General features: G+C 46.4%; 3 protein-coding genes across 3 annotated transcripts; 2 read left to right on the top strand and 1 right to left on the bottom strand.

The window, feature by feature from the left end:
* Nucleotides 1-9,802: 9,802 nt before the first annotated feature.
* Nucleotides 9,803-10,289, top strand: PtA15_3A36 (uncharacterized protein; the record flags this gene model as incomplete). Its single annotated transcript, XM_053167331.1, has 3 exons — nt 9,803-9,856; nt 9,935-10,107; nt 10,178-10,289. 3 exons carry the CDS (start codon nt 9,803-9,805, stop codon nt 10,287-10,289), a joined length of 339 nt encoding a protein of 112 aa, XP_053018228.1.
* Nucleotides 10,290-16,006: 5,717 nt separating this feature from the next.
* Nucleotides 16,007-16,375, top strand: PtA15_3A35 (uncharacterized protein; the record flags this gene model as incomplete). The annotated part of the gene is made up of 1 exon (XM_053167320.1): nt 16,007-16,375. One exon carries the CDS (start codon nt 16,007-16,009, stop codon nt 16,373-16,375), a length of 369 nt encoding a protein of 122 aa, XP_053018227.1.
* Nucleotides 16,376-16,406: 31 nt separating this feature from the next.
* Nucleotides 16,407-16,926, bottom strand: PtA15_3A34 (uncharacterized protein; the record flags this gene model as incomplete). Its single annotated transcript, XM_053167309.1, has 3 exons — nt 16,407-16,687; nt 16,759-16,815; nt 16,896-16,926. 3 exons carry the CDS (start codon nt 16,924-16,926, stop codon nt 16,407-16,409), a joined length of 369 nt encoding a protein of 122 aa, XP_053018226.1.
* Nucleotides 16,927-26,732: the final 9,806 nt, after the last annotated feature.

Raw genomic sequence — 26,732 nt, 5'->3', positions numbered from 1 at the left:
TGAGAGAGAAAGGCTAACAAGTTAAACATTGTTCTTCTTTTCCCAGATTACAAAAAATGATCATTGTTTTTTTATTCGCGTGCGAGCCGCTTGGATGCAATAGCCGTTCCAGATAAGGGGAAAGCATCGGCTTGGTCGTCGTCGAACTGAGGATAGAAAGATGAAGTTAATCAACAACTGGGGACGTGCCCAATGTGCCAGCGAGCCGTCCTTCGGCAAGGAGGCCGGGCCGGGTGACGCGCCTGCACTCTTGGACCTGGTGAAGAACAGTCCGCTCCTAAATCACAACCACAAGCCTCAGCCAGTAGCAACCATGAATGAGTTAATTTTCAGGGATGTTGCGTTCACTTTCACAGAGAGAGGTTTAGGGTGAAAAGAAAGACTCACTGATATCCAACCGCAGACATGGCAAGGGCGGCGGTGGTTGACTCAAAAACAGTCTCATAGCGGCCATCAAACACACTGAATTTGGTGCTTGTGCCGCCCATATCAAGGCCGATTTCCTGGATCTTATTTATGGGTTCAAAGGTGGTGTGGGTATAGCCAAGGAAACCAGGGGAGCGAGAGAGGACTGAGTAGAGGCCAAAGGAGCGCGCCACATCTGTCATCCCGCCGTCCTAGCGCATGATCTCCACTCGCTTTGTCCGCCACCCCGTTGGGCTCTTGGGAGAGCTGGCCGCACATTCTTGTAACTCTGCTGTCCTGAGAAAAAATGACCTGCCAGACGCGGACTTTAGGGTTTGGATGTGAAGACAAGCCGAGTGGCTCGCTTGTTGACCTGGAAGAGGGCCGCATATCAGAGAATTGCATCTCAGTGGCGGAAAAGACAGGGGAGGAAAGCACACCTGTTCTCAGGTTTGCCATCGGGGTTCTTGTAGATTCGGAACCTTTCTTTGGTAGCCCTGTGGCAAGCTGAGTGGTCAAAAGTTTGTCTTCACAATCAGCGAGCTTGGGGGAAGGGAATTGGACTGACCATATCAAGCCAGGGAGGCTTCTTTCGAGCAAGTGAAGTGAAGCAAGCGGATGTGATGGTCTCGTGGGAAAAGTTTTTTGAAGGTGAAGCTGGAGAGTTACCTTACAGGTCACGGTCAAAGATTTTACACAGTGGGCCCACGGCGAACAATTGGGGACACACCCGGAGTCGCCGCGACCCTCTGACAGGACGTAGTCAGTGCCGCGCAGGTCAAATGTACATCAGCGCCGTGGCGGTGGCGTTGTCCGGTTGTCAAGGATATGCAGCAGGGCAAATTTGAGGGGAAGGCTTGAAGCAAGACTGCTGGCAGATTTTGTATAAAAAGGGGTGCCCTTGTGTCCGGATAATCCCCAGGGTGTCCTCTGCCGCTGTACTTCCAGCGTGCGGTTCGTCCTCAACCCCCTCCGCTGTTGCACTTGCACAGTTTGAGGGGCTGAAGAGTGGGCCCCCCCGGGTTCTGCAGCCTTTGCTGCGGGATGGGGGCCTTCAACGCCCTTCCTTTTTGACCCGTGCGCTTGACACGGGCTGGAGGTTGGCCCAGATGCAACAGCCATTGCTGTTCACAACACCTTTGGTGTTGTTTGGGGGCATTTGAGTTTTCCTTTTTTCCAGTTCTGGTGTATCTAGATTAAACATTGTATTTTTTTTCTTGTGTTTTATAATAAGGGGAAACCCTTGATGTTTTTTTTTTCTGTTTTTATGTATTTGCAGGGGGAACCCTTGATTTTTTTTTCTCAGTTGTGGAAAAACTGTGTCTTTAATAAACTTGGATTTGAAACTCCCTTAGGAAGATTTCAGCTTACACGTTTACCTCAAGGCGCCACGAATTCCGTTGCGGTGTACCAAGCCCAGATGACTTGGATCCTACAGGATGAGATTCCTCATAATATTGGTATTTTTATTGACAATGGGGAAATTAAAGGCCCTGAATCAGATTATATTAATGAAGCATTAGCCGAAAATCCTCAAATAAGGCGCTTTATTTACGAGTATGCTGTAATTTTAGAAAGAATATTGTTTAGAATTGAAGAGGCGGGACTTACAATCTCTGTGAAGAAATTCGCATGTTGTGTACCGGCTCTCGACTTAGTAGGCCATGTTGTATCCAAGGAAGGCCGACATATATCGAAAAAGAAGTTGAATAAAGTCAAAAACTGGCCGACGCCGCGTAATGTAACCGAAGTTCGTGGTTTTCTAGGGCTTTGCGTATATGTACGCATGTTTATAAAGGGTTTTTCGACTGTTGCGGCGCCTTTGCGACGATTAACCTGGAAGGACGCAGTTTGGCATTGGTCAGCGGACTGTCAAAAGTCTTTTGATGAATTAAAAAGAATCGTAGGGAAAGATATTACCCTAAAGAAACTGGATTTTGGCGAAAAAGCAGGAAAGATTAAGCTATCCATTGATTCAAGTAACATCGCAGCGGGCGGGGTCCTTAAGCAAGAGGACGCGGAAGGTCGTGATAGGCCTGTTGTATACGAATCGATAGTATTTGCGCCTCGAGAAGCTAAATACTCGCAGTCAAAGCTTGAGCTTTGCAGCGTTGCTAAAGTGTTAAAGAAACTGCAAACCATGCTGTGGGGTCAGCATTTCGAATTAACGGTAGATGCTAAATGCTTAATAGGAATGATAAATAATCCCTCCCTACCCAACGCCCCGATGAATAGATGGATAAGTTTTATTCAATTATTTTCTTATGATTTGATTCACGTGCCGGCAAAAGAATTTCTGGGTCCGGACGGCTTGTCACGGCGGCCGCCAAACAACGACAAAGAAGCTGAGTACTTTGATGAAGATTATGAGTGGATTAAGCCGCATCCTGGTTTCGGCACTAAAGAAGCGTTGTAAGACTCAAAAGTGTTCCTGAGAACCTTTTGCTGAATGGAGAAGGGGATGATGGAGGTGCAAACTCTGCCCTTCTATGCTATCAGTCAACAAGACCCACCAAGCTATGCTTGGCAAGTTTTTATTCAAGTGATAGGGTAGGTTGGCTCAAGATGAGTTGTTTGATTGACAAGGTATAGAGCTGATGATTTATATAAGGGTTGGTTATAATTGGTAAAGGTGAATATTGGGGTGACTGTGATTGGTGAGTGATGAACTGAGGAGCTGACAACTGGGGAGGAGAGAGCTCCTTATATAGACAGAAGTGGAGCCCCAAAGTGCTTGTGGGTTAGGGTTTCAGCTGATCTGGACAACAGTGTGAGGGATTTTAGCTGGTGAGAGTAGATACAAATGATGTCATAACGTGTCAGGGGTGCATAAATGATGTCATAAGCATGCAGTAGGGCTGTATGAAGGCTGCGTAAAGTGACAGTAGGCTGCGTTAGTTGACAGGTGGATGCAGGGGGTGCATGAATGACGTCTGAAACTGCAGGATCCGTGCGGGATGACATCATAATATGGAAATAGAAGAGTACTTGATACTATGTGATGACTATAGTCTGATGGGGAGATGTATGCTTGTATCCTGTGATGTGTATAAGCATAATACTGTGATCCTTGACTTGAGGCTTGTGACAGGCTGGTGACTGGGTATGCTGAACGTGTGATGGGTGTCCATTGTCCAAGGGCGTGTAGGTTCCAATCCAGAGGGGCTCCAGTGACGCTTCCAGTGGTGTCTAGGGGTAAAATTGGCCGTAGAATCCATTTCTGGGGTCCATTTGATGGTATCTTGAGGCCTAGTATGAGTAATTATGTGGCATAGAAAAAACTTTTTATTTTTCCACTTTTCCGTCTACCACAGCGTTTTCAGTTCAGCTTGTGGGGAGATCAGCTAAGTTGGGAGGGGAGGTTAGAAATCTACAAGAAGGATTCTGGAAAAGTTTGGAATATTACCTTACCACAATGAATAAAGCGCCGGGCGTTAGCGCAGAAGATTTTAGACAGATTATTTGAAAATCTGCATTCTTTTTTATATCTAATGGGGTATTAAATAAGAAAAGTCAGCCCATTTCGCAAGTGGTCGTTACGGTACCCGCAATTCAAAAGAAGATACTTGAAGGACTGCATGAAAGTTTGGGTCATCGGGGAACGGAGGAAACTTACCGTTGAATTAAGCTTAGATTCTGGTGGCCAAATCTAAAGAAATTTGTAAAGAATTGGGTTCAATCCTGTGAATCATGCCAAAAAAGAAGCAAAATAATGCCATCCGAAGATAAGAAACCTACGGGTGAATCAGTAATTTTTGGACGAGTCAGCTTAGATACTGTACACATAAAAGCCGGTAAATGGAAGTATTTAGTAGTTGCGAGGGATGATTTTTCAGGCTGAATTGAGGCGGTTGGGATGGAAAAAATTCAAGCAAAGAAGATAGCGAGTTGGTTTCAGGAGAATTGGGTTTACCGATATGGAGCGCCTGTGAAAGTTGTTGTGGATGGAGGATCCGAGTTTGGGGCGCAATTTCAGAATTCCCTCAAAGATCTAGGAATTAAAATTCAAGTTACTACACCATATTATCCCAAAGCTAATGGGATGGTGGAGCGTGGTCATCAAGCACTGAAGGATACGTTGGTTAAACTCTGTGGCTCAGAAGGAAAGAAGTGGCGCTCTTTCTTGCCTTTGGTTCTTTTTGCGGACCGAATTTCAACTAAAAGAACAACAGGCTATTCGCCATTTGAATTGGTTTTTGGTCAACAAGCTATATTGCCGTTGGATTTAGAGCTAGAAAGATATTTGGGAATAAACTGGGGAGACATTACAAATTCACAAGAGCTGCTAGAAGCTACGGTATTACAATTGTGCCAACGCGATGAGATTTTACAAAACGCACACGCTCATTTGGTTAAAACGCGGCAACAATTGGTTAACTACTTAAATGAGAAGAAAAAAACTCGAGGCCCTTTAAAGAAAGGAGAAATAGTATTAGTATACAATAAAAGTTTGGAGTCCCAGTGGGGAAAACTTTTTGAAAATAAATGGAACAGACCATATCGGATTCGAGAACAGATGCCTGGTGGATCCTACGAATTAGAAGAAATGGACGGCACGGTATTAGCTCGGAAATATGCTGCTACCCATGTTAAAACATTTTATTCCAGAGATAAGGAGAAATCGGATCTACTTACAGTATTGGGTTCCATAATAGACAGGGTACCCGTTAGCGTTGTGGACCGGTAACTTGTCTAACTCGTCTATTTCCTTGTCATCCGGGCTTTCTTCCTTAATATTGTGAAAAAAGACATGTATGTTGGTCTAAATAAGAGAAGATATATATTAAAGTTAGCCAAATTCCATAATGTTAAAGGATAAATAAAAAGAAAAAAGAAACAAACCATGGCGAAAGCATCCCGAATTTCGCGATATAAGTCGATTTGGTTCATCTGTTCAGTGAAGTTGCAAGGAAAGTTCTGGTGGCAGTATTGGATTATCTGATGTAAGACGTAGTTTTCCAAGAAGTCGAATTTGACTTGAGAAAAAGAATCGCCAATAGTAGGGGCAATCCCATTTGGTGAAAGAAGTCGCCCTATCTCTTTGTTGTCAGCTTCTCGGGCCGATCTAGCGGTGTAGTGCGAGGGGATGAAGATAGGCGAGTGTTGTGACATAGATTAGTAAGGGTTGTTGGTTTAGTTGGTATATGAGATGAAGATTGACTTGAAGGGTTGGTTGGAGTCGAGAAAGAAGGGAAACGGCGGGTTTAAATACTCGGAAATGAGTGATCAAAATTCCATAGCGATCGGAGTCAAACAACGTGCTGTGAAGATAAGATGACAAAAGTTGGACCAATCTGGTGAAGTCCTGAAAAGCAGCCGTGGGTGAATTAGTTTTCAGATTTCGGATTATAATCAAAGATAGTTTGTCTTCTAGCCTGTTGAGAATGACTAAAGCAAAGGAAGCGCTGTACATACGTTGAAAACTTCCAGATTAGGCGCAACTCGCCTTAAGATTCGCGCTGGTCGACGGATCGCAAATATGTTCACTGAAAATATGTATAAAAAAAAGAGAGAGGAACGTGAATGTTAGCAAGTTGAAAATCGGTCACAGGAGGAATGGTTGTTCACCTTTTGATCACCGCAAATTGCTGGCAAAGTCGAGTACCCGGTTGATCAGTTAGAGGATACGGCCGAAGGTAGCGGAAAGCTGTGAGGAGTGATCGACAAGGATGATTGGACGAATTGGTAGGACAATCGTGCGATGAGCGGAGAGGGTTGTTTAGATTTGAAGATGAAAATTGAACTCGGCAGAATCAAAAGTTGATGATGAAAATTGTGAAATTCTGATTATCCTTCATAGTTAACATGGTCTATGAAGGCGGATATATTAAATTTGATGATTGTAGATTTGAACATTAAGATTCTGGCCAGCTCAATGATCTGAATTGGAACTTTATAACTTTTGGACCGCGAAGTGCGATTCCTCCGAACAAAATGTTTAATCATGCGCTCTAAGAACGCTACGCCGCAGCCTAGTCGCGGACTCGATTGTCCATTTCAATCAAAAATAAAAGACAAAAACTGAATTAAAATCTTCGCCGCAGGTCGCAGAAATCATCACTATCTTTATTGAGCACCTTCATTTACAAACATCACACACACTGAGGTGTAGGATCAGCCCTCAGACATTAAGAATTAAATTTATTTCTTTACACCTTCCTTTATTAAAAATTGGATTTTGTCTGAGGGCAGACAAATAAGTTGGGAGGGGATGTGGTAAGACCAATCAAAACCAAAATCTTTGAAAATAAGTTAAAAATAAATTTCACATACATTAAAGTTATGTACACACCGTCAAAAAGCGTGGAAAAATTCAGTTTACAAGTTATAAGGCTATTACATACAAATTACATAAGAACTGTTCACCTTAAAGCGCTCAAAAGCGCTGAACACCCTTGAAATCACATGTACACAATTTTGTTTTCACATGGTGTTTATTTTATCACAAGTTCACTTAAAAACCACTCATAACTTGGCAATCACCTGAATTAGGTCATATCTTCCCCAATAAGAAATTTCCCCACTTTGATCTTCAATCACATGTAGCAAATCACTTCTTAGACGTAATTTTCCTTCCCAATTAGTCCAAGCCAAGTGATCATAACCCAAAGGGGTAATTTTTTTCATTACATATGTAAATCTTTCCCAATTGGTACAATTATTTCACATTACATTGAACAGCTTTCCCCATTAGTACATTTATTTCATTCCATTGTAAATCACTCTCAGATGTGATTTTTCCTATCAAAGGAGGCCTCTCTTGCCCCTTCTTGTTTTCTTTCCCCCTCATGCTTGCATTAGTGAATGAAAATTGATATCATTCAGCAGACATCACATCAAAAATTGCCCCCTTCCAACATTGTCTTATAAAATTGCCCCTTATCAAATATTGCCTCAACTTCTCACTTGACTCAAAAATCTGACTTATTAATTTAAGTTCAGGAATCTCCCAGAGTACTCATCACACCAAAACTCTTCTAAAATCATAACATTACATCAAAATTACATATTACAAGGTTTAAAATAGTAACAAGATTTAAAATAGCTAAATTCAGTAAGATTGCGCCACACTAAAATAAAAAGTGTATCTCCTAGAGCTTAATTACAGGAGGGCAGCCCTTCAAGCACCCGTGTAACTTGTCATTTCACGTGATATTATGCATTTCCCCTCCAAGCTCTGCTTACGCCCTGCGTGATAGTTCCACACCGGACGGGTCGATGTGCCCTTACTTTTGCCAGCGGGCTGTCCGCTTGCGCATTGGCGGGGGTGCCGCCAAGTTCGGCAGTCCGCTTGACGGTGTGGTAGACGGAAAAGTGGAAAAATAAAAAGTTTTTTCTACGCCACCTAATTACTCATAATATGCCTCAAGATACCATCAAATGGACCCCAGAAATGGATTCTACGGCCAATTTCATCCCTAGTCACCACTGGAAGAACCCCTGGACCCCCTCTAGTGTGGAAGTTACACCTCATGGACACCTATCACACGGCCAGCCCCAGTAACCCAGCTGTCACCTGCTTCAACCCAAGTTTCACAGTAGTACCCATATACACATCACAGGATACAAACATACATCTCCCTGTCAGGCTACACGCATTACATATTAACTACATACACTCCTTTATATACATAGTATGACATCATTTACACTGTTTCTGCAGCCTCAGAACCTGTGTATACACTAATTACCCCTGTATGACAGCTCATGCAGTCTACTGTCACCTCATGCATGCGTTAGAATGTTCTGTTTTAGATTCTGACATCATGTATGCACCCCTGGCATGTTTAGAATGTTCTGTTGTATATTCTGACACCATTCATGCGCCCCTGAGGGGTTATGACATCATTTGTATCTACTCCCACCAGCTAAAATCCCTCACCCTGTTGTCTAGATTAGCTGAAACCCTAACCCACAAGCCCCTTCAGGGGCTCCACTTTTGTCTATAAAAGGAGCTCTCTCCACCCCCAGTGGCCTGCTCCCCAGTTCCTCACCCAGAACTCACAAGTCACCCAACACTCATCCACACTCAAATCCTAAAACCCTTATAACTATAAATCAACCCTTATAACAACAACTCAACCCTTATAACAAAGTAATTAAAACACTTACACGTTGCCAGTCAAACAGATTTCATCTGGAACAGACCAGACCTATCACTTAATAAAACTTGCCAAGCTGAGCTTGGTGGGTCTTGTTGACTGATAACAGAAGGGCAGAGCTTGCAACTCCATCATACCCTTCACCATTCAGCAAAAGGGTTTCAATACCACTTTTGAGTCTTACAACGGTTGACGGGAGGCCGGCATGCGAACGGTCAACACTGGCTGGGGGGGAACCGTCAAATTGACGGCCGAACTTTGGCCGGATTGGCGGCAATGTGGAACCGCTGTGTAATTCCAGCTCGGGGGTCGCCTCACCCCCGTTCGCTGTTGCATTTGCGCAGTCTGACGGGGGATATTTGTGGCCCCCCCTTGTGCTTTAGGGCTGGTGGCCTTCCTCCCAACGCTTTTTAACCCTGCTAGACAGGGATGGGCGTTGGGCCACGGTGCGTCAGCTTGCTGCGCTGGGTGGCAGGGAGCGGGGTTTTTTTTTCTCTTGTTTTTGGTTATTTGAATTTTATTTTTAGCTTTTTTTTGTGTGTTGTGCGTGAATTGTGAGGTCAATTAGAGCCTGTATTTGCTTGTTTTTTAAAATGGGAAACCATGGCATTTTTTTTTTGTAAATGCTTCATGTATAGGGGAAACCCTTGATTTTTTTTTCATTTTTTTTGTAATTTGCTCAGGTGTAGGGGTCGAAACCCTTGAATTTTTTTTTCTGCAAACCTGAAGCTTTAATATACTTGGATATATCCAAGTATATTAAAGCTTCAGGTTTGTAGAAAAAAAATTCAAGGGTTCCCCCTGCAATTGAACAAATCACAAAAAAAAAATCAAAGGTTCCCCCTTTTACAAAAAAAGCAATCAGAGGGCCAAATTCAACCTACAATCCTAGAAATACACAAAATAAAAGCAGGCCATACAAAAAAAAATGAGAAAAAAAAGGTCCCGCACCCAGCCACCCAGCGCAGCAAGCTGACACACCGTGGCCCAACGCCCATCCCTGTCTAGCAGGGTTAAAAAGCGTTGGGAAGAAGACCCCCATCCCTAAAGCACAGGGGGGTCCACAAATATCCCTCGCTGGACTGCGCAAATGCAACAGCGGACAAGGGTGAGACGACCCTCAAGCTGGAAGTACAGCACAAGAGTCGCCTGAGGAAATAAAGATGTGATTGCATTGGTATTTATAGACCAGCTCGCCGGTATTCCCAAACCCTTTCCTCTCCTTGCAACCCAACTTATGGCAACGCCCGCCACGTCTACGCCCCTCCTTTTTCCCAACGCCCGTTCCCCCTGCCATGACACTACACATCCCCCAAGCCATCACGCCACCGCCATTCCGGATCCAGTTTGTATCTTGGCCAACGGTTGCCGCGGCCTGTGTCATGAAGAGGATGTGAGCTGTTGGTCAACTCGGCCCTTACTACTAGGGTACAGCCCGCTTCTTCATCCGGTTTTCTGAATTGGTTGATTTACTTCCCCCTCGAACCGCAGTAAACTCAATCTACCAAGCTACCATCACTGCACTACCCACTCCACGTCACCCAGCTCAGTCCGACTCTCAGCACAGATTGGTTGAACAGCAAACTGGAATTTCACAAGAGTCAGTTTGGATCCTCACCAGATTTCCTGCATAGTCGATGGTTCTGATCTATTTGTGTTCAAAATCCTAGCATAAGCAATTTAGAGACCGTCTTGGGCAGGAAAGAGGAAGATCTCCATCTCCATGGCGCTCATTTTTATGAAGCGCTCCTGATCATGCAAACCATGAAGGCCGAAGACTGATTTCGTGGCAAGGTATTCAAACCAGTTCGGCTCGAAGTGTCCCCCAAGTATTTTTCATACGATCGGGCACTCGAGGCCTCCTTGCAAAAGTCATCCGTCAACCTCATCAATGTTCCCTGAAATGAAGTTCTTGCTCGCATTTGCAATCAAAGTCAACTCCACATGGTGGTATGTATCTCATTCCTTAGTACTTACAACCTTTTCCAGACAAAACATTGCCTTGATCTTGTTCTTCTCTCTCCCTCTCTCCAGCCTATAGCACACAGCCCTTGTATCCAGCTTGATGAAACGAGATTTCATGATTGGTTGAATCAAACATTGGATTCAGGCCACCCCAACGTTGCAGGCGGTACGTTTCACCACTTCGGCTGTATTTTCCCAGACACTTCTACAAATATTTGTGGCTGATGGCTGAACCCAGGTCAACTTGCTTCTCACTGATCAACAGTTGATCTTGGCGTTGCCATAATATATTGAACTATCCGCGGTTTCCTATCAGTCACCTTGTTATAGTCTCAAGTGGCTTCGCCGCAGTAGTCAAAGACCTAGTTGTATTTAGTCAAGAGCCCGCGGGCACATTGTACCGGTTCTCTTTTTCTTCATTCATTCAACTCGGCATTTCTCCTCAACTGATCCACGCATCTCGTGTCTCAGGTATTGTTCTTTCACTATCTCTTATCATCACCATGTTCTCATCACTGTTTCCTCTTAGGTTGGTTGTTGTGTGTCTCGCTCGTGTGCTCCTCATAAGTCGGATCACTTATCTCACTCGTCTAAAAGGTGTGCATGAAATAATGATTCATTCAACTTGGCATTTCTCCTCAACTGATCCACGCATCTCGTGTCTCAGGTTGGTTGTTGTGTGTCTCGCTCGTGTGCTCCTCAAAAGTCGGATCACTTATCTCACTCGTCTAAAAGGTTGGTTGTTGTGTGTCTCGCTCGTGTGCTCCTCATAAGTCGGATCACTTATCTCACTCGTCTAAAAGGTTATGAGCCCAGTCTAGCGCTGGTTAACCGACGTTTGTTAGATACCGATATCTCCGAGCTCGAACGCTATGTCGTACAAAAAGACAGCGAAAGACACCGTACCAAGCCTTGGCAAAACCACCTGGGCAGAATGGAAGACCCAGATCCTCGCTTACTGTCAAGAACTCAACCTTGACAAGTATCTCCTTCGTGACATCGAAGCTCCTCCTGAGACCAACGAAACGAAGTTTGAGATCTATGAAGCAAGGCGAGGAAAGGCTGCGGGTATTTTGGTACGCACCATGGGACAACTTAACAATAACAAGTTTGTTACCGACACCAACCGACGAGATCCACGAAAATTGTGGAAGCTCCTGTCAACGAGCTATGAATCCAATTCGGCCGAAAACCAAGCCAAGGTTTATCAGTCCTTTTGCAACCTCACCTTCGGCAAAGATTTGCCTACCTTCTTTGAAGACCTCAATGCCCACTTGGCCACCATCTCTTCTGTTGGACTGATTATCGGAATTCCTAAAGATGTCCACCTTCACGAGCACTTGTTCTCCAAACAAATTATCGCAAAGCTCCCTGATTCTCTCATTTTGTTCAAGGATCGACTGGCCGACAAACGCCCTTTGACGGTCGAAGAAGTGAAGGAACTCATCCAAGGAAAAATCAACAGCTTATCGGGGGTTTCAATCTCAAGTGCCGACTCCCAAACAATCAAGACTGAATCCGCTCTAATGGCTACGGTCCCTTTTTGCAAAGGTGGAGTTCATAATCCAGCAACTTCTCATCCGGCCAGCAAATGCTGGCAGCTTCACCCTGGCCTCAAGAAAAAGAAGAAGGGAAAGAAACAAGCTAAGGCAGCCGTAAACGACGATTCTGATTCCGCCAGCATCTCGAGCGACGGAGCGTATAGGTGTATCAATCCAAAGAAGGCCCTGTCAGCTCACTCAAACATGACAATGTTCCTTGACTCCGGATGCTCCGATCATCTGTTCCCAAAAAAGGAACACTTCTCATCATACAAGAAGCTCTCGTCATCCCTGGAGATCGCTGACGGTCAATCTATGAAAGTTGAAGGTACCGGCTATGTACACATCGACAACGGCCTAGGAGCATCAATCCGATTGAAAGCTCTTCACGTCCCGCGAGTTGTTCAACCTCTGATCAGTTCGGGACGTCTTTTCTGCAAGGGATGCGTTGTTCAAAAACCAGCCGGAACCCTCAATCCCAATTCCCCCGAGTTTGTAGTCATGGATCTTCACCTTGACTCGCCGGTTCTCAAGGGGAAGGTGCAGGGGAACGTGTTTGTTCTTGACGGCAAGCCGATGAACCCTCGAGGTGAGCAATCTCATCTACTCGTCGCTAAAAGCGCAATCGCTGATAGCTCGCTCCTCCACAACCGCGCCGGTCATCCTAGTCGAGAAGCCTTGAAGATCATGTTCGGAGTTGACCATTCAACGCTAGAGTGTAGATCTTGTCGTCTCTCGAAGTCCACTCTGCTTCCTTTCTCTAAAACACTCCCTCCTCCGACTCGTATCCTAGAATTTGTTTACATGGATCTCAGTGGGAAAATCACTCCTCCCACCGTTGGCGGAGGCCTCTACTACTTTAAATCACAGATGCGTTTTCATACTTCAAAGTAGTCTACATTCTTCGATCTAAAGACGAGGCGTTTGAGCAATTTAAATCATACTATCGTGCAGTAACCAACTTACACCAATCCAAAGTCGTCAATGTTGTCACAGACGGAGGCGGAGAGTTCAACTCAAATGAGTTCAAAGCCTTCTTCGATGCTAATGGTGTTACTCATCATGTCACTGCTCCATACACTCCTCAACAAAACTCGATAGCGGAGAGAGGCAATAGAACCACCAGTGAAAAAGCTCGAGCTCTCCTCAAGGAGGGCAATCTCCCAGCCGAGCTCTGGGGCGAGGCAGTGACAACAGCGGTTTTGTACGAAAACATCACACCGACTCGAAAGATCAAGTGGAAAACTCCCCATGAGCTTTGGTTCGGCAGGAAATTTGATTACTCAAGGTTACGGGTCTTCGGCTCAAGGGCTTATGTCAATATCCCGAAGGAGCGCAGGCAGGGGAAATTTGGTGACACAGCGAAAGAAGGGATTCTCGTAGGGTACCGGCTGGGTATTCCAAACTGGAGAATACTCATGCCAGGAAACAAGGTGGAGTTCAGTCATAACATTCGATTTGACAAGACTGTTTTTCCAGGAATCTCCGCCTGTTCTCCAGCTGGTACATTCCCTTCTCACTTCTTTGAAGACTCTGTCGACTTCCTACCATCATCGGAAGAAGGCACTGCGCCAGTCAATCCGGAATCGCCACTGCAAACCGACCTCAATCCGGGTGCGGATCCCATATCCGGACAGGCAGACGTATCCGATACAACTGCGGAAACATTTGTCACTGCTCCCGCAGCAAGCCCTAGGTCCCCGGAAGAACCGATTCCCCCGGGGACAGTCCCTGGCCGACCCGGGTGGGATTGGACGCCAAGAGAGCAGCCACCACCAAAACCGGTAACTGCCGATATCGACTCCTCGAATATCATCACCACCAAGCGCCGTGCTCATATGGCGAACTCAATCTATTCCAGCGAACCATGGTACAAGCCCATGGCCATGGCAGCTCTGGCACCAGCTCACCCCCTGGACGACGTCCCTCGCACCTATCGGGAGGCGATGCGATCGGAGGACTCCGAGAGCTGGCTAATCGCAATAAAGGACGAGCTCAAAGCAATGCAACGGCTCGAGGTATGGGAAGTCGTCCGGATCGAACCGGGCTTTCATCTCATTGGCACAGTCTGGGTGTTTCGCCGCAAGCACGACGCCGATGGAATCCCGATTAAGCTCAAGGCCAGGCTATGCGCGCAAGGAAACGCTCAGGAGGAAGGCGTGAATGTTGGCGAAACCTATGCACCAACTGGTCGTCAGTCTGCTCTTCGGACGGTCATCACAGTCGGTGTGAATGAAGGTATGGAAATCCATCAGATGGATGTCAAGAACGCCTTCCTAAACGGCATTCTCGAAGAAGTAGTGTACCTCCGCCCTCCCGCTGGTCTTCAAATCCCACCGGGCTACTGTTTGAAGCTGAAGAAATCAATCTAGGGTCTTCGTCAGGCTCCTAGGGTGTGGTATCGGGATCTCAAAACTTTCTTCGACTCCATCAACTTCGAGTCGTCTCCTGCGGATCCATGTCTGTTTGTCTCGAATGTCCCTGGATGGCGATGCTTCGTCCACGTTTACGTTGACGACATGGTAATAGTCAGCCACGACGTTGACCGATTCAAAAAATTGATCTCCGAGCGATACCTAATGGAAGATCTCGGCAAAGCCTCATCCCTCCTCGGCATGAAACTCACTCACTCCCCAGGACAAGTCACCCTTTCTCAACAATCATACACTGAAAAGCTTGTCAATGAATACAACCTCACCAACGCATGTAGAACTCACACTCCCATGGTCCCAAACACACGACTTCAGGCGGCATCGGAAGACGATCGCGAAGCATTTCTCCAGCTGGGCATCAACTACAGGAGGGCAATCGGCGCAGTCAACTACCTCGCCGTCGCAACTCGCCCTGACATTGCATTTGCAGTGTCTCAACTCTCACAGCACCTGGAGCGTCCCGGCATCACCCACTGGCGGGCGTTCATCCATCTCATCCGCTATCTCTCGTCGACTAAAACCTTCAAGCTAGTTCTTGGAGGCGGATCAGGTCCACCGCAAATGTTCACCGATGCAGACTTCGCAAATTGCGCGGACAGTCGTCGGTCTTACACAGGCTACCTTCTCCGTTGGGGACGCAGTATCATCTCTTGGAAGTCAAGAAAGCAACAATCTGTGTCAACATCTACAACCGAAGCAGAGTATCGAGCGCTCTATGAGGGCGCCCAAGAAGGAGTGTGGTTCTCTTATCTTCTCAAATCCCTGAAGGTCATCGATCAAGCCTCACTCAACATTCACGTCGATAATCAAGCAGCCATCGCCCTTGCCAAGAATCCAATGTATCAACAACGGACCAAGCACATCGACCTCAAGTATCACTGGACCCGTGAAATTCTCGAATCCGGCTCAATCTCACTCAATTACATCTCCACATCAGAAATGCAAGCAGACGGCCTGACAAAATCACTTGCCCGACCTAAACACCAAAAGCTGGTAAGTGTTTTGAACCTAGCAAGCTAGTGAAAGAGGGGGGGTATTGAACTATCCGCGGTTTCCTATCAGTCACCTTGTTATAGTCTCAAGTGGCTTCGCCGCAGTAGTCAAAGACCTAGTTGTATGTAGTCAAGAGCCCGCGGGCACATTGTACCGGTTCTCTTTTTCTTCATTCATTCAACTCGGCATTTCTCCTCAACTGATCCACGCATCTCGTGTCTCAGGTATTGTTCTTTCACTATCTCTTATCATCACCATGTTCTCATCACTGTTTCCTCTTAGGTTGGTTGTTGTGTGTCTCGCTCGTGTGCTCCTCATAAGTCGGATCACTTATCTCACTCGTCTAAAAGGTGTGCATGAAATAATGATTCATTCAACTCGGCATTTCTCCTCAACTGATCCACGCATCTCGTGTCTCAGGTTGGTTGTTGTGTGTCTTGCTCGTGTGCTCCTCATAAGTCGGATCACTTATCTCACTCGTCTAAAAATCAGTACGCCGGACTCCAGTTCATGAATTCTTGAGACCACAACTGTTGACTGCCCAAGTTTTAAAATCCAAACACCTCCGATGTTCTTGCCCCAGCGGACTGGCATGGATGTTAGGCTGGTGATTTCAGACCAATTCATCAATTTGTCTCCCGTCGGAAAAGCCCCTTGCTGGCAGACCAAGTATTCAAGGGTACAAAATTGTTTGAGCAATTGGGATAGCGGTGTCGCCGCCAAGTTGGAAAAGCTGGTCCGGATGATCAAGAACCGTCTGCGGATCGAGCAGAAAGTGTTTGAGGGCAGGAAACAGACCAAACAGAGCCGGGAGCCCCTCATCCCCAGTAGCACCTCTCAGCCCGCCCAAGCTGCACTCGGGACTGTGACCGGCTTCCTTGGCACCGCTCCGGGACCCTTCGCAACCGAAACTGACTTGAGTAGCTCCGCCTCTTAGTTTCTCTTTGAGGTCAACCATTGGGGGGTTTTTAATAATTAGGAGGAGGGACGAGATCACGGGGGTGAGCGCAGTGGTGGTGATGATGGGGGAAGTCGAGTTGGTCGGGCGGGAGGTCGTCAGGATGGAGGTCGTCAAGCGGCTCGGGCGGGCCGGAGGGCCAGAGGAGACGGTCGGTGGCCAGCTCGGCCCAGTCTGCCTGGCCAGGGTCGCCGCTCGTCGGCGGCAGCAGCGGCGCTTGGACTGACGTGTGGCTCGGGTAGTAGGGGTTCCCGGATGGGTAGGATGGATGCGAATGGGACGGCAAGATCCCTGGTCATATTTTGAAAAACATCACTGAGCCGTCTTCCCATTGCGACTTGATTTGTGTGCAGAGAGCTCACCCTCGTCATCCTCGTTCTGGTACGGTGGAATCATGTCCCAGGCGGTTTGTTCAACCCCTAAAGCACCACACACAACCCAAAAAATCGTCAACAAAAACCAGCAGAATCATGGAAAAAAGAGATGGTCTGATTCCTACAATCTTCAAGGTCTTCCAGGGCCCAATCCATCTGGTTATCCGCCTAGCTCCACAGCAAGGTTTCTGACCTCAGATGGATATACGTGAATCAACCTGGAAGCCCATGCTCAAAATGACCCGGCCGAGTGTACGCGGGAACCAAAACTCAAAAGTAGTGGATCCAAAGCTGGTCGTTGGGGGCGCTGGTGGGAGTTGACTCTCCGGCTGTTGTTTGAGGGTTGGCAGAGCTCTCTGGACTTGCGCAAAGGAATTGGAAAAAGACAAATTCTAAACACAGGTGAAATGTGTGTATGAGGCCTAAATCCCAACCAAAGTCTCCAATGGAATGTCGTAATTGTCACACTAAGCCCTTATTTCCTGTCTTCAGATCTGACGTTAATACTTTTGGATTGCTTTACATTGGTCGTGGCCGCCAACTAGCGCATTATGCGAATCTAGAATTTGATACAGCCGCCTTGGTCACCGCAAATCAGACTGAAAGTTTCATGTGTCCTATTGGTGAAAACGCGTTGGATTCCGCTGCTTTTCATTATTTGATCTATAGATCTTCGGCTGGATTATTGGGTGTGGATGGTAAACTCAATTCTATATATGATATACCGGTGGTTGAAGCGTGGAGGAACAAATTTGTGACCAGTGAGTGGAACATTTGATTCATGGCGAGCACACAGGCGCCAATTTTTGAGACATTATTGACATCGGTTCTCTTCACAATGTTTTAGATGATTTGCTCAACCCGCAAACTCAGCAGCTCATCCCCGGCATCTTGACAGCACGACCAACCAAAACAACTTCAGATGGGCCTCATGAATCAATGCAACACAGCGGTTTCTCTTGGGCCAATTAGTGACCAACTTGATTATGCCTGGTATTCCTTTTGGCTTTTATGGCGAAGAACAAGAGCTCCACAAATTTGATTCCCGAGGTATGGACATGTTCATCATTATCCCTTTCTTCGCTCTTCATACTGAAAGATATTCAAATGGTATTCTACATTCCAGAAAACAATCATCTCTGTGGTCGGCAGCCGATGTCTTTGAATAAGTCTTGGCAAGCCCATGGATGCTACAAACTCGGAGCCAAAGAGTATCTCACCATGTCGCTTGGCAAGGTGCTGAATCAGGAAAATGGTAGAACAACAAGTTCAATATGCTTTTAACCTTTGGAATACATTATCTTATCATCAGGCCTGTATCAGTACATGACATTGCACACATTGTAGAAGTTTATTTGAGAAATCCTGTCATTTCTTTCATTTACAATGCCTCCATGGATGGTACCGTGGTCAACACACTTCCATGATGTGCCTTCCATAACAAGTATTGGCACTCTTGCGTTCTGTGACTCACCACAGTGCGTGGACTGAATGTCAAGACACCATTCAACTTTTTTTCAATCATTCTTGAATCGTGAGTCACAATGTTTTGGAGTATACTGTCAGACCAGTCCTACTTTTACCAAAGCCCCAGGTTAAACATATATTGACAAGGAAGAATTGATTGTCCAGCCTGGGGTTGAATTTCTTTAAAAGCTCCAGTAGCTTTTGATAGATTTCTCCAAATAATCAAGGGAGGTTGAGCCTATGAGTGGGTTGATTTAGATAATAATTTTTTCATCAGTTTGACTTGGAGAAAACATGATATTCAAGGCTTTTTCCTCAAGGTTCTGTCTGGGCAAATCATTTGCATTTGAATTTTATGCTTAACATGAACTTGGAAGTAAATTATGATCCACCTGATCATGTCACCTTTCTCCTCATGCCTGGATAATGGTTCAAATCCACATTTCCAAAACAGACTACTGATTTGGCATTTTTGTTTTTCAAATCAATTCTGTCACTGGTTTTTGTTGATTGTGAAAGCTTGGCCAAATTAGCAATTGTAAACAAGGATAAATTTTCCCAAAGGAGCTATAGTATAGTGTGATAATTAGATACAATTGCTTTTTACAAGATGATAAAGATTGAGAAAGAGCTGTAAGCATTAACATCAAACATTTTTTTGCATATATAGTGAGTTCCTTAACAACTACCTGTGATGATGAGATGCTCAATGGATTCAAATGAATTCAAATTTGAAACTATAATGGCTTGAGTTGAACCTAATGACAAATCTCAAAATGTCTTCAAGAGAGTATTTGAAAGAGAGTATTTGATAATTAAATTTAAAGCAGACTTTTTTCTGAATCTTGGAGGAATGTAGAGTTTAAGAACCAGGGAGTGGTGTTTTGTTCATTGTGGGGGTTTTTCCCCTGCAGCGGCGCAGCCGCCTTGGCCTCTAGTTGAGCAATAAAAGGCCATTTCAGGGCTGATTTGGTCTTTCACTGCTTGATAAAGTGTTGCTCTGCTTGACAAGGGCTAATTTGGCCCTTAATTGCTTAATAACATGTTACTTTTCTCAATAACACATTACTTTACTAGTAAAGGCTGTACAAAAAACGGGTCAGTTACGATAACCGTGATGCGGCTATCCGCGCGCTAGCGTTAACAATAACTGTAAAAATGCTAGGCGCAGCTTGCTACTTTACTCAACAGCCCCGGTTATTGTAGAGTAAAGTAGCGACCCACCGTTGACTGCAAACAAAAGAACATATTTTGGGAGACAAAAGAAACAACTGGAGGAGAGGAGCAGATTTGGAGCAGGAAACCTTGAATATCAGTCAGGCCAAACCTTGAATGTTGAACACTGTGAAAAAAACTCAAGAAATCTGTGTCAGTTGACATGTGATGACTTTGATATTACTTTGATTTGTACCTGGGATCTTGCCTGTTCAGTCCATGAGTCTTCCAGACTCGCTCAGCATGGCCTGGTGCTAAGCCCACCAGATCCTTGCAGCTCAGTTATTAGTGCTGATGACTGCTCCCCCTAAGAAATCCTCAGCTGGACAATGGACTATTATTCCCTCCTAGTCCTTCAGTCAAATTCTCTCACACAGTCCGGGTCAACAGCCACAGGCATGGTCAACAGCCCTAAATAGAAAGACACCCTGCTGGTGAACATCAACAACAGAACACCCCTTTTTGACTGGGAGGACAACCTGTACACAACAGTCAACCGGGAAGGACTGCCTCTCAGTCAATGGTCACATACCGCAGCCGACCGGGAGCAGTCCCTGCCGGTCCACAATCACCTCCAACAGGCAGCTGGGAGCGGTCCCTCTCAGTCCAAAACTGTACACAACAGTCGACCCGGAGCAGTCCCTCCCGGTCGACAATCACATACCGCATTCAACCGGGAGCAGTCCCTCCCGGTCAACAACTGTACACAACAGTTTACTGGGAGCAGTCCCTCCCGGTGTGGTATGCTTTATGGTTACCCATCTAGCCCATTTCAAAAATTTTCATTTTCTCATATGTACACTCACAAATCAACCAATACGGCGACACCATTGGATTCTACAGCCAAAACTACACAGGACACCATGGACAACACACCTTACACCCCTCTGGATCAGAAGATACAACCCCTTCAAGACACCATCAGCCAGTTTCACGCACACAAACACCATACTCAGGTCATGTAATCCGTTACATGAACCACCCTTACCCAGGACCATGTAATCCGTTACATGGTCCGCTCTGACACTTGTCTACCCTTTACATATGCTTTACCTCATCAGCTGCACTCATTACATTGTGTTATGCACGTGTCATGCAGTGTCATGCAGTGTCATGCACACTAGATGCAGGCTTATGCAGGCTTATGCAGGCTTATGCAGGCTTATGCAGGCTTATGCAGGCTTATGCAGTCTTATGCAGTCTTATGCAGTCTTATGCAGGCTCATGCAGGTGCATGCAGACTAGTGTAATAGGGGCTGCAGTTCATGCAGGTGTCAAGCTAGCAAAAACCCCTCATGCAGATTACACACAACATCAGTTGACAGCTCAGGCTAGCTAAATTCCCTTGTATGACATCATTTGACAGACAGGGGCAGTACAGATGATCAGATGACCCAATGACATCATACGTCAATGACATCATAGGCCAAACTCAAATCTCTCACCTCCACTTTCTCACCAGCCAAAATCCCTCATTTGACAGCTCAGGGCAGCTAAAATCCCTCATTCCCTGGTTCCCCTGGAGCTAAAATCCCTCACTCTTTTCTATTTAAGGAGTGTCAGCCTTAGAGTCATCACAGCTGACCCAAAGTCTGCCTTTTATCTACTTTTACATATGAATTGCTTTATATCTTTTCCATCTTAAGAGATATCCTTATTCTGAATTCATATTCTGTTTCCTCACGCAATTTCAACCCTAGTTACAACTCACCAATTCTTTGTAACTCTACTCCTTCCCTGAGTCCTTGAGTTGTGGCGCGCATGCGCAGTTGTGACGTGTCAGCGCTACCAGGCGCGCCAAACCACATGTACATATGTAATTACATAAGCAAACTGTGAAAATTTTCGAAGTCAGGATCCCCCTTGCCTGAGGAGGATCTACAGACTTCAGACCACCCAGAACCACCCCGTAGATAACCCAGGATCACCTTACAAGAGGATACCACGCTCCCAGTACTCCTACCGTCACAGGCGCCTAGGATATTGACAGTAAGTATACTCTTCATTTGAACCTTGATTATCCAGAGTGATTCTCTGTGCCTCCTGATTGCTCCTCTTTATTGCTTTCACCTCTACTATTCTCAAGATCAAAGGTTACTCTGTTAATCCTAGACTCAGTCTAAAAATCAGAGCAGATTAGTATTACTATTCTGTGTCCCCCCACCGTCTCCTTGGTGCGCGCGGAGGCTGTAGCCCTTGTTGGTCTGGCACAGCTGTCCTTATCACTTTTCCAGGTGATTCAAGTAGACTTTTGAGGATCCTCCTACAAGGAGTAGATAGACCCCCTCCAGATCATTATATTCTCTGTCTCTTTCTCTTTCTTTCTCTTTCTCTCTTCTCTCTGATTGTAGTTCTTTATCCCAAGAAATACAACCAGTGCCTCCCACTTTTCTTGTTTCCTGTAGCCACTATAGAGGCTCAGGCTCACAAGGAGGCTCTCCTCCCCCAGTTGTAATTTCTCTCAGCAAACTACTTGCACTCAGCTTACCCCATAACAGTACAACACTTGCTCACTCTACAGTATTAGCCCCCACTATATTGTGGTTTTACCCTTATTACATAACAATTACATACATACAACAACACTACTACATCACTCAATCATCATCAACCCCTCTGTCAGGGTGTTCCTCAACCTCTTTGCGGCAACACACGGACCATATCAACTCACAACTCACTCAGCACCGGCTACATCACCCATATCCCCTAAGCCACTTGTTTGACGTAGGCTATCTTTTGATACACCTCCACTATCACTACATAAACCTTCCAATTGTAGATTGGGGGGCTTGTTTTAGTGTCTAGTGACCCAGGAAAGGCAGAGGTAACCTCATTCATCCCTTTCCGCACTCAGCAAAAGGTTCTCAGGAGCACTTTTGAGCTTTACACCGGTTGACAATCACCTCCAACAGGCAACCGGGAGCGGTCCCTCTCAGTCCAAAACTGTACACAACAGTCGACCGGGAGCAGTCCCTCCCAGTCAAAAATTGCATACCACAGTTGACTGGGAGCAGTCCCTCCCGGTAAACAACTGTACACAACAGTTTACCGGGAGCAGTCCCTCCCGGTTGAAGATCACCTCCAACAGGCAACCGGGAGCGGTCCCTCTCAGTCCAAAACTGTACACAACAGTTGACCGGGAGCAGTCCCTCCTGGTTGACAATTGCATACCGCAGTCGACCGGGAGCAGTCCCTCCCGGTCAACAATTGCATACCACAGGAGGTGATTTTCAACCGGGAGGGACTGCTCCCGGTTGACTGCGGTATGCAATTGTTGACCAGGAGGGACTGCTCCCGGTCAACTGTGGTATGTGATGGTCAACCAGGAGGGACTGAGAAATATGGCCAAGGGCCTGAGACTGAAGAAGATCAGGACTCCAGGAGCACAGAATGCTCAGGGACTCAGAACAGCAGATCAGAAGTCTCCAGAGGAGCAGGTCTGACTACTATGGGCTCGGAACTAAGTGTGGTATGTATTTCATGAGGGGACAGATGAAATACATATGGGGAAAAGGGGCCTAAAGAGGGCCTAGCTGACTATAGGGCCCTGATGGAAAGAAAGAGAACAAAAAAGAAATAAACCCTCTTCTGGGCATGGGGCAGAATTCTAACAGACTGCTCCCGGTTGACTGTTGTGTACAGTTGTTGACCGGGAGGGACTGTTCCCGGTCAACTGTGGTATGTGGTGGTCACCCGGGAGGGACTGCTCCCGGCAAGGGTGAAAGCGCTGCGCTTCAAAAAGCGCAGCGCAGCGGTTTTGGTGGCCGCTGCGCTGCGCTGAAAGTAGCGGCCCCGCCCGCTGCGCTACCTCCTTTTAGGTCTGGCAAGAAGCGGGGACCCGGTACTTTCAGCGGTAGCGCAGCGGAAACATCGCCGCGCTACCGCTTTTTGAGCTGGCCACGTGGTGCTCCCCCGCTGCCAGCCAAAAAAGCGCAGCGCAGCTGCTTTGGTGGCCGCTGCGCGGCGCTGAAAGGAGCGGCCCTGCCCGCTGTGCTACCGCTTTTTGGGTTGTGGAAAAAGCGGGGGCCCGCTATTTGCAGTGGTAGCGCAGCGGGACTGGCGCTGCGCTACCGCTTTTTGGGATGACTGCGCAGCGGTTCCCCGCTGCGCTGCGCTAAAAGACCGCTGTTTTGTAGCGCAGCGCAGCGTTTCAGCCTTGCTCCCGGTCAACTGTGGTATGCAATTGTTGACTGGGAGGGACTGCTCCCGGTTGACTGCGGTATGCAATTGTTGACCGGGAGGGACTGCTCCCGGTCAACTGTTGTGTACAGTTTTGGACTGAGAGGTACTGCTCCCGGTCGCCTGTTGGAGGTGATTTTCAACCAGGAGGGACTGCTCCCGGTCAACTGTTGTGTAAAGTTGTTGACTGGGAGGGACTGCTCCCGGTTGACTGGGAGGGACTGCTCCCGGTGTGGTGATCAAAATGGTGGTCGAGCTCAGGTTTGGTTTCCGTACTCGCCGGCATCAGTCCTCAAGATTCTCAATCCCTGGAATATCAAGATCCAACCCTCAAGGCCCCTCTATCTTTTTCTCTTTTCTTCCCCTGCTTTCCCTTTCCCTTCCTTCTTCCACGTTTCCAGGTACCTGCTATCTGTTTCTGGGTACCTTGTTTTGAAAACAGGTAGAAGTTGCGGGTGCAGGTGTCTACATTTGGGGACAAAAAACGGGCAGGTAACTGCCATACACCCGTGCATTCTCAATGGTCCAGATGGCAGAGCAATCTACCTGCCGTGAGTTCAGTGCACCGCAGCTGTACTGTTGGATTACACGTAATCCAACAGTATGACTGCGGCGCGTATGAACCCAGCTCGCTCTGGAGCAAGCTGGCTGCCATGAGTTCAGTGCGCTGCGGCTGTACTGGTGGATTACGTGTAATCCAACGATACAACTGCGGCGCATACACAATTCTAGTTTCTATGTTCTTAATGGGGTAGTCAGGAAGTGTTTGATGTTGATAATACCAAGATATGAACCAATGGTGAAAGCGCTGCGCTGCAGATAGCGCAGCGTAGTGTTTTTTGGCCCGGATGCGCTACGCTAATTTGTAGCGTTTTTGGGCTATGCTTGCGCTTTTTTGCACAAGCTTGTAGCTTTTCTATTTTTGTAGCCACTGTTTATAGCCATAACATAGCGCAAAAGCACTACGCTACAGCTATAAATAGCGCGCTAAGCTATTTTGTAGCGCTTTTGTAGCGCTTTTGAGGCACTTTTTTTTGGGATGGGGGGGAAGTAGCGTTTTTTTTTTTTTTTCAATATAGATTTTATCTAGAGGAGAGAGAAAGTAAGAAAATTTTTGAGGGGGAACCAATAACATGGAAGATAAATTTGAGTGGCCATTAGTAAAAAGGATCTACTTTGAATTTCCAGGATCCATCTTGTTTGCAGTTGATTCAAATTTGGGGTTCTTGAGCGCCCCATCAACAATGGTGGGCCGCTACACTACATTTATCCTCTCCTCCAAAACACTCCCACCTTTAGTCACTAATTTTAGCAACCGCCGGAAACGGCGAAGGGGGAGAAAGGGAGCAAGCCACCTTTATCCTACACTTGGATGGCTTGGGGAGCTATATGGATAGTTCCCGGGCCACCCTAGGTAGCCAATGTACTAGAGATAAATTAGTTACATACTTAGTTACTGAAAAAGTAAATTAAAAAGAGGAAGTCACAACATTCCTCACCTCACATTGGTGGCGGAATCATGTTAGTAGATTGGATGCATATATGTGCACCATGCGCGCGGGCTTGAGCTCCAGGCAACAGATCACGCGGGCTTGGGTGCGCCACGCAACAAATAAAGCCATCTTCTAAACTGTACACAACACCTCATTTTTGTCACTGAAACTGGGTGTAAACATATGTATTTAGATTAGAGATGGCCAGCGGGTACCCGTCTGGCTGTACCCGGCACCCGCTGGCGGGTACCCCTTGCTGTCCAGCGGTACCCCCCTGCGGGTGCCGGGTACGGGTACGTGTCTGTGAAATGTGGCTTAAAATTAGCAAGTACCCGTGTCCAACACAGGTACCCGTTCAGGCAACCGCTGCTGAGTTCTCCTATCCTGGAGAGTGACAACACGGAGAAAACACCTGACCTCAACCTCATACACCATGACCCAATCAAGAAAGAGACCGCTGTGGTGCTCCATTGGCGTGACAATGCCAAAAGCACATTGCAGAGGTATTGGGACAGCATAGATACAGCTATCATTCATTATAAGAGGAGGAAGTTATATATAATACAAGCAGTGTATGTGTTGATGGGAGGAATGGATTCATTACAGATACAGACGGATGGATGAGGGATAGTGTTAGCACGGACGGAACGGCAGACTAGGATCATGTAGGATGGACGGCGTGATCAGGGATGGAATGGAGGACCATGACTAGGTAGGATGGCAGGGAGGTGGAAGGATGTTATCAATAGAAGAGGTGGAAGGTATTGGGAGCACATGTCTCAACCAGGAATGAAAGGGAGGATGGTGTGGTGTATCAAGTAAGGCAGTGTTATAAGGGTATATTACTTGTGTAAGGGTATATTATCTTTATAAGGGTGGTATATTACTTTATAAGGGTCTAGGATTCAGTATGATGGGATATGGATGTAAGTATTAATTAGGGAGGAGGAAGAAGGAAGGATGGAGCAAGGTGGGAGGAGAGGCTTTGACCCCCAATATTCTGGATGGAAGAAGGCAACAGCTGGACATGCAGGCATATGGTAGGTTACGGAAGGTTGTTTGGGTCACCTAGCAACACATGATATCATGCAGTGCAGCATATGCAGGCAGATAAGGTGTTCAAGGAGCCTGCCTGCAGAATCAATTACATCATTGTTTGGCAGGCAGTGCAACACATGCATATATTGCTGTGCAACTGATATCCCCTCCTGCAGAATCCATTACCTCATTGTTTGGCAGGCAGTGCAACAGATGCATATCTTGCTGTGCAACTGATATCCCCTGCAGAAAATAGCCCTCACAAGGAGTTCCCCTGGAGCTAAATTCCCTCACCCTTCAATATATAAAGAGGCCTCTTTCCCCCCCTCATCAGATCTTTTCCCCATCAGCCTACAGAGGTTTGGTCACAGTGGTTAGTTTAGTTACAGTGGTAGTTTAGTGGTAGTTTAGTGGTAGTGGTAGTGGTAGTGGTAGTGTTAAGTTTGAGTCAGTAGTAGTAGTAGTAGTCAGGAGCTCTAGTAGTAATTAAAGTGCCTTATCAAGAGATTGTTAAGGAAGAGATTATTACCAACTTCATCAACAACAATTATAACAAGTAGTAGTAGTGTA

The sequence above is a fragment of the Puccinia triticina genome, chromosome 3A (genome assembly GCF_026914185.1).
Source record: "Puccinia triticina chromosome 3A, complete sequence".
Classification (NCBI taxonomy): Eukaryota; Fungi; Basidiomycota; class Pucciniomycetes; order Pucciniales; family Pucciniaceae; genus Puccinia; species Puccinia triticina.
Note: the sequence above shows the minus strand (reverse complement) of the source record. Positions and strands in the feature narration are given on the sequence as shown.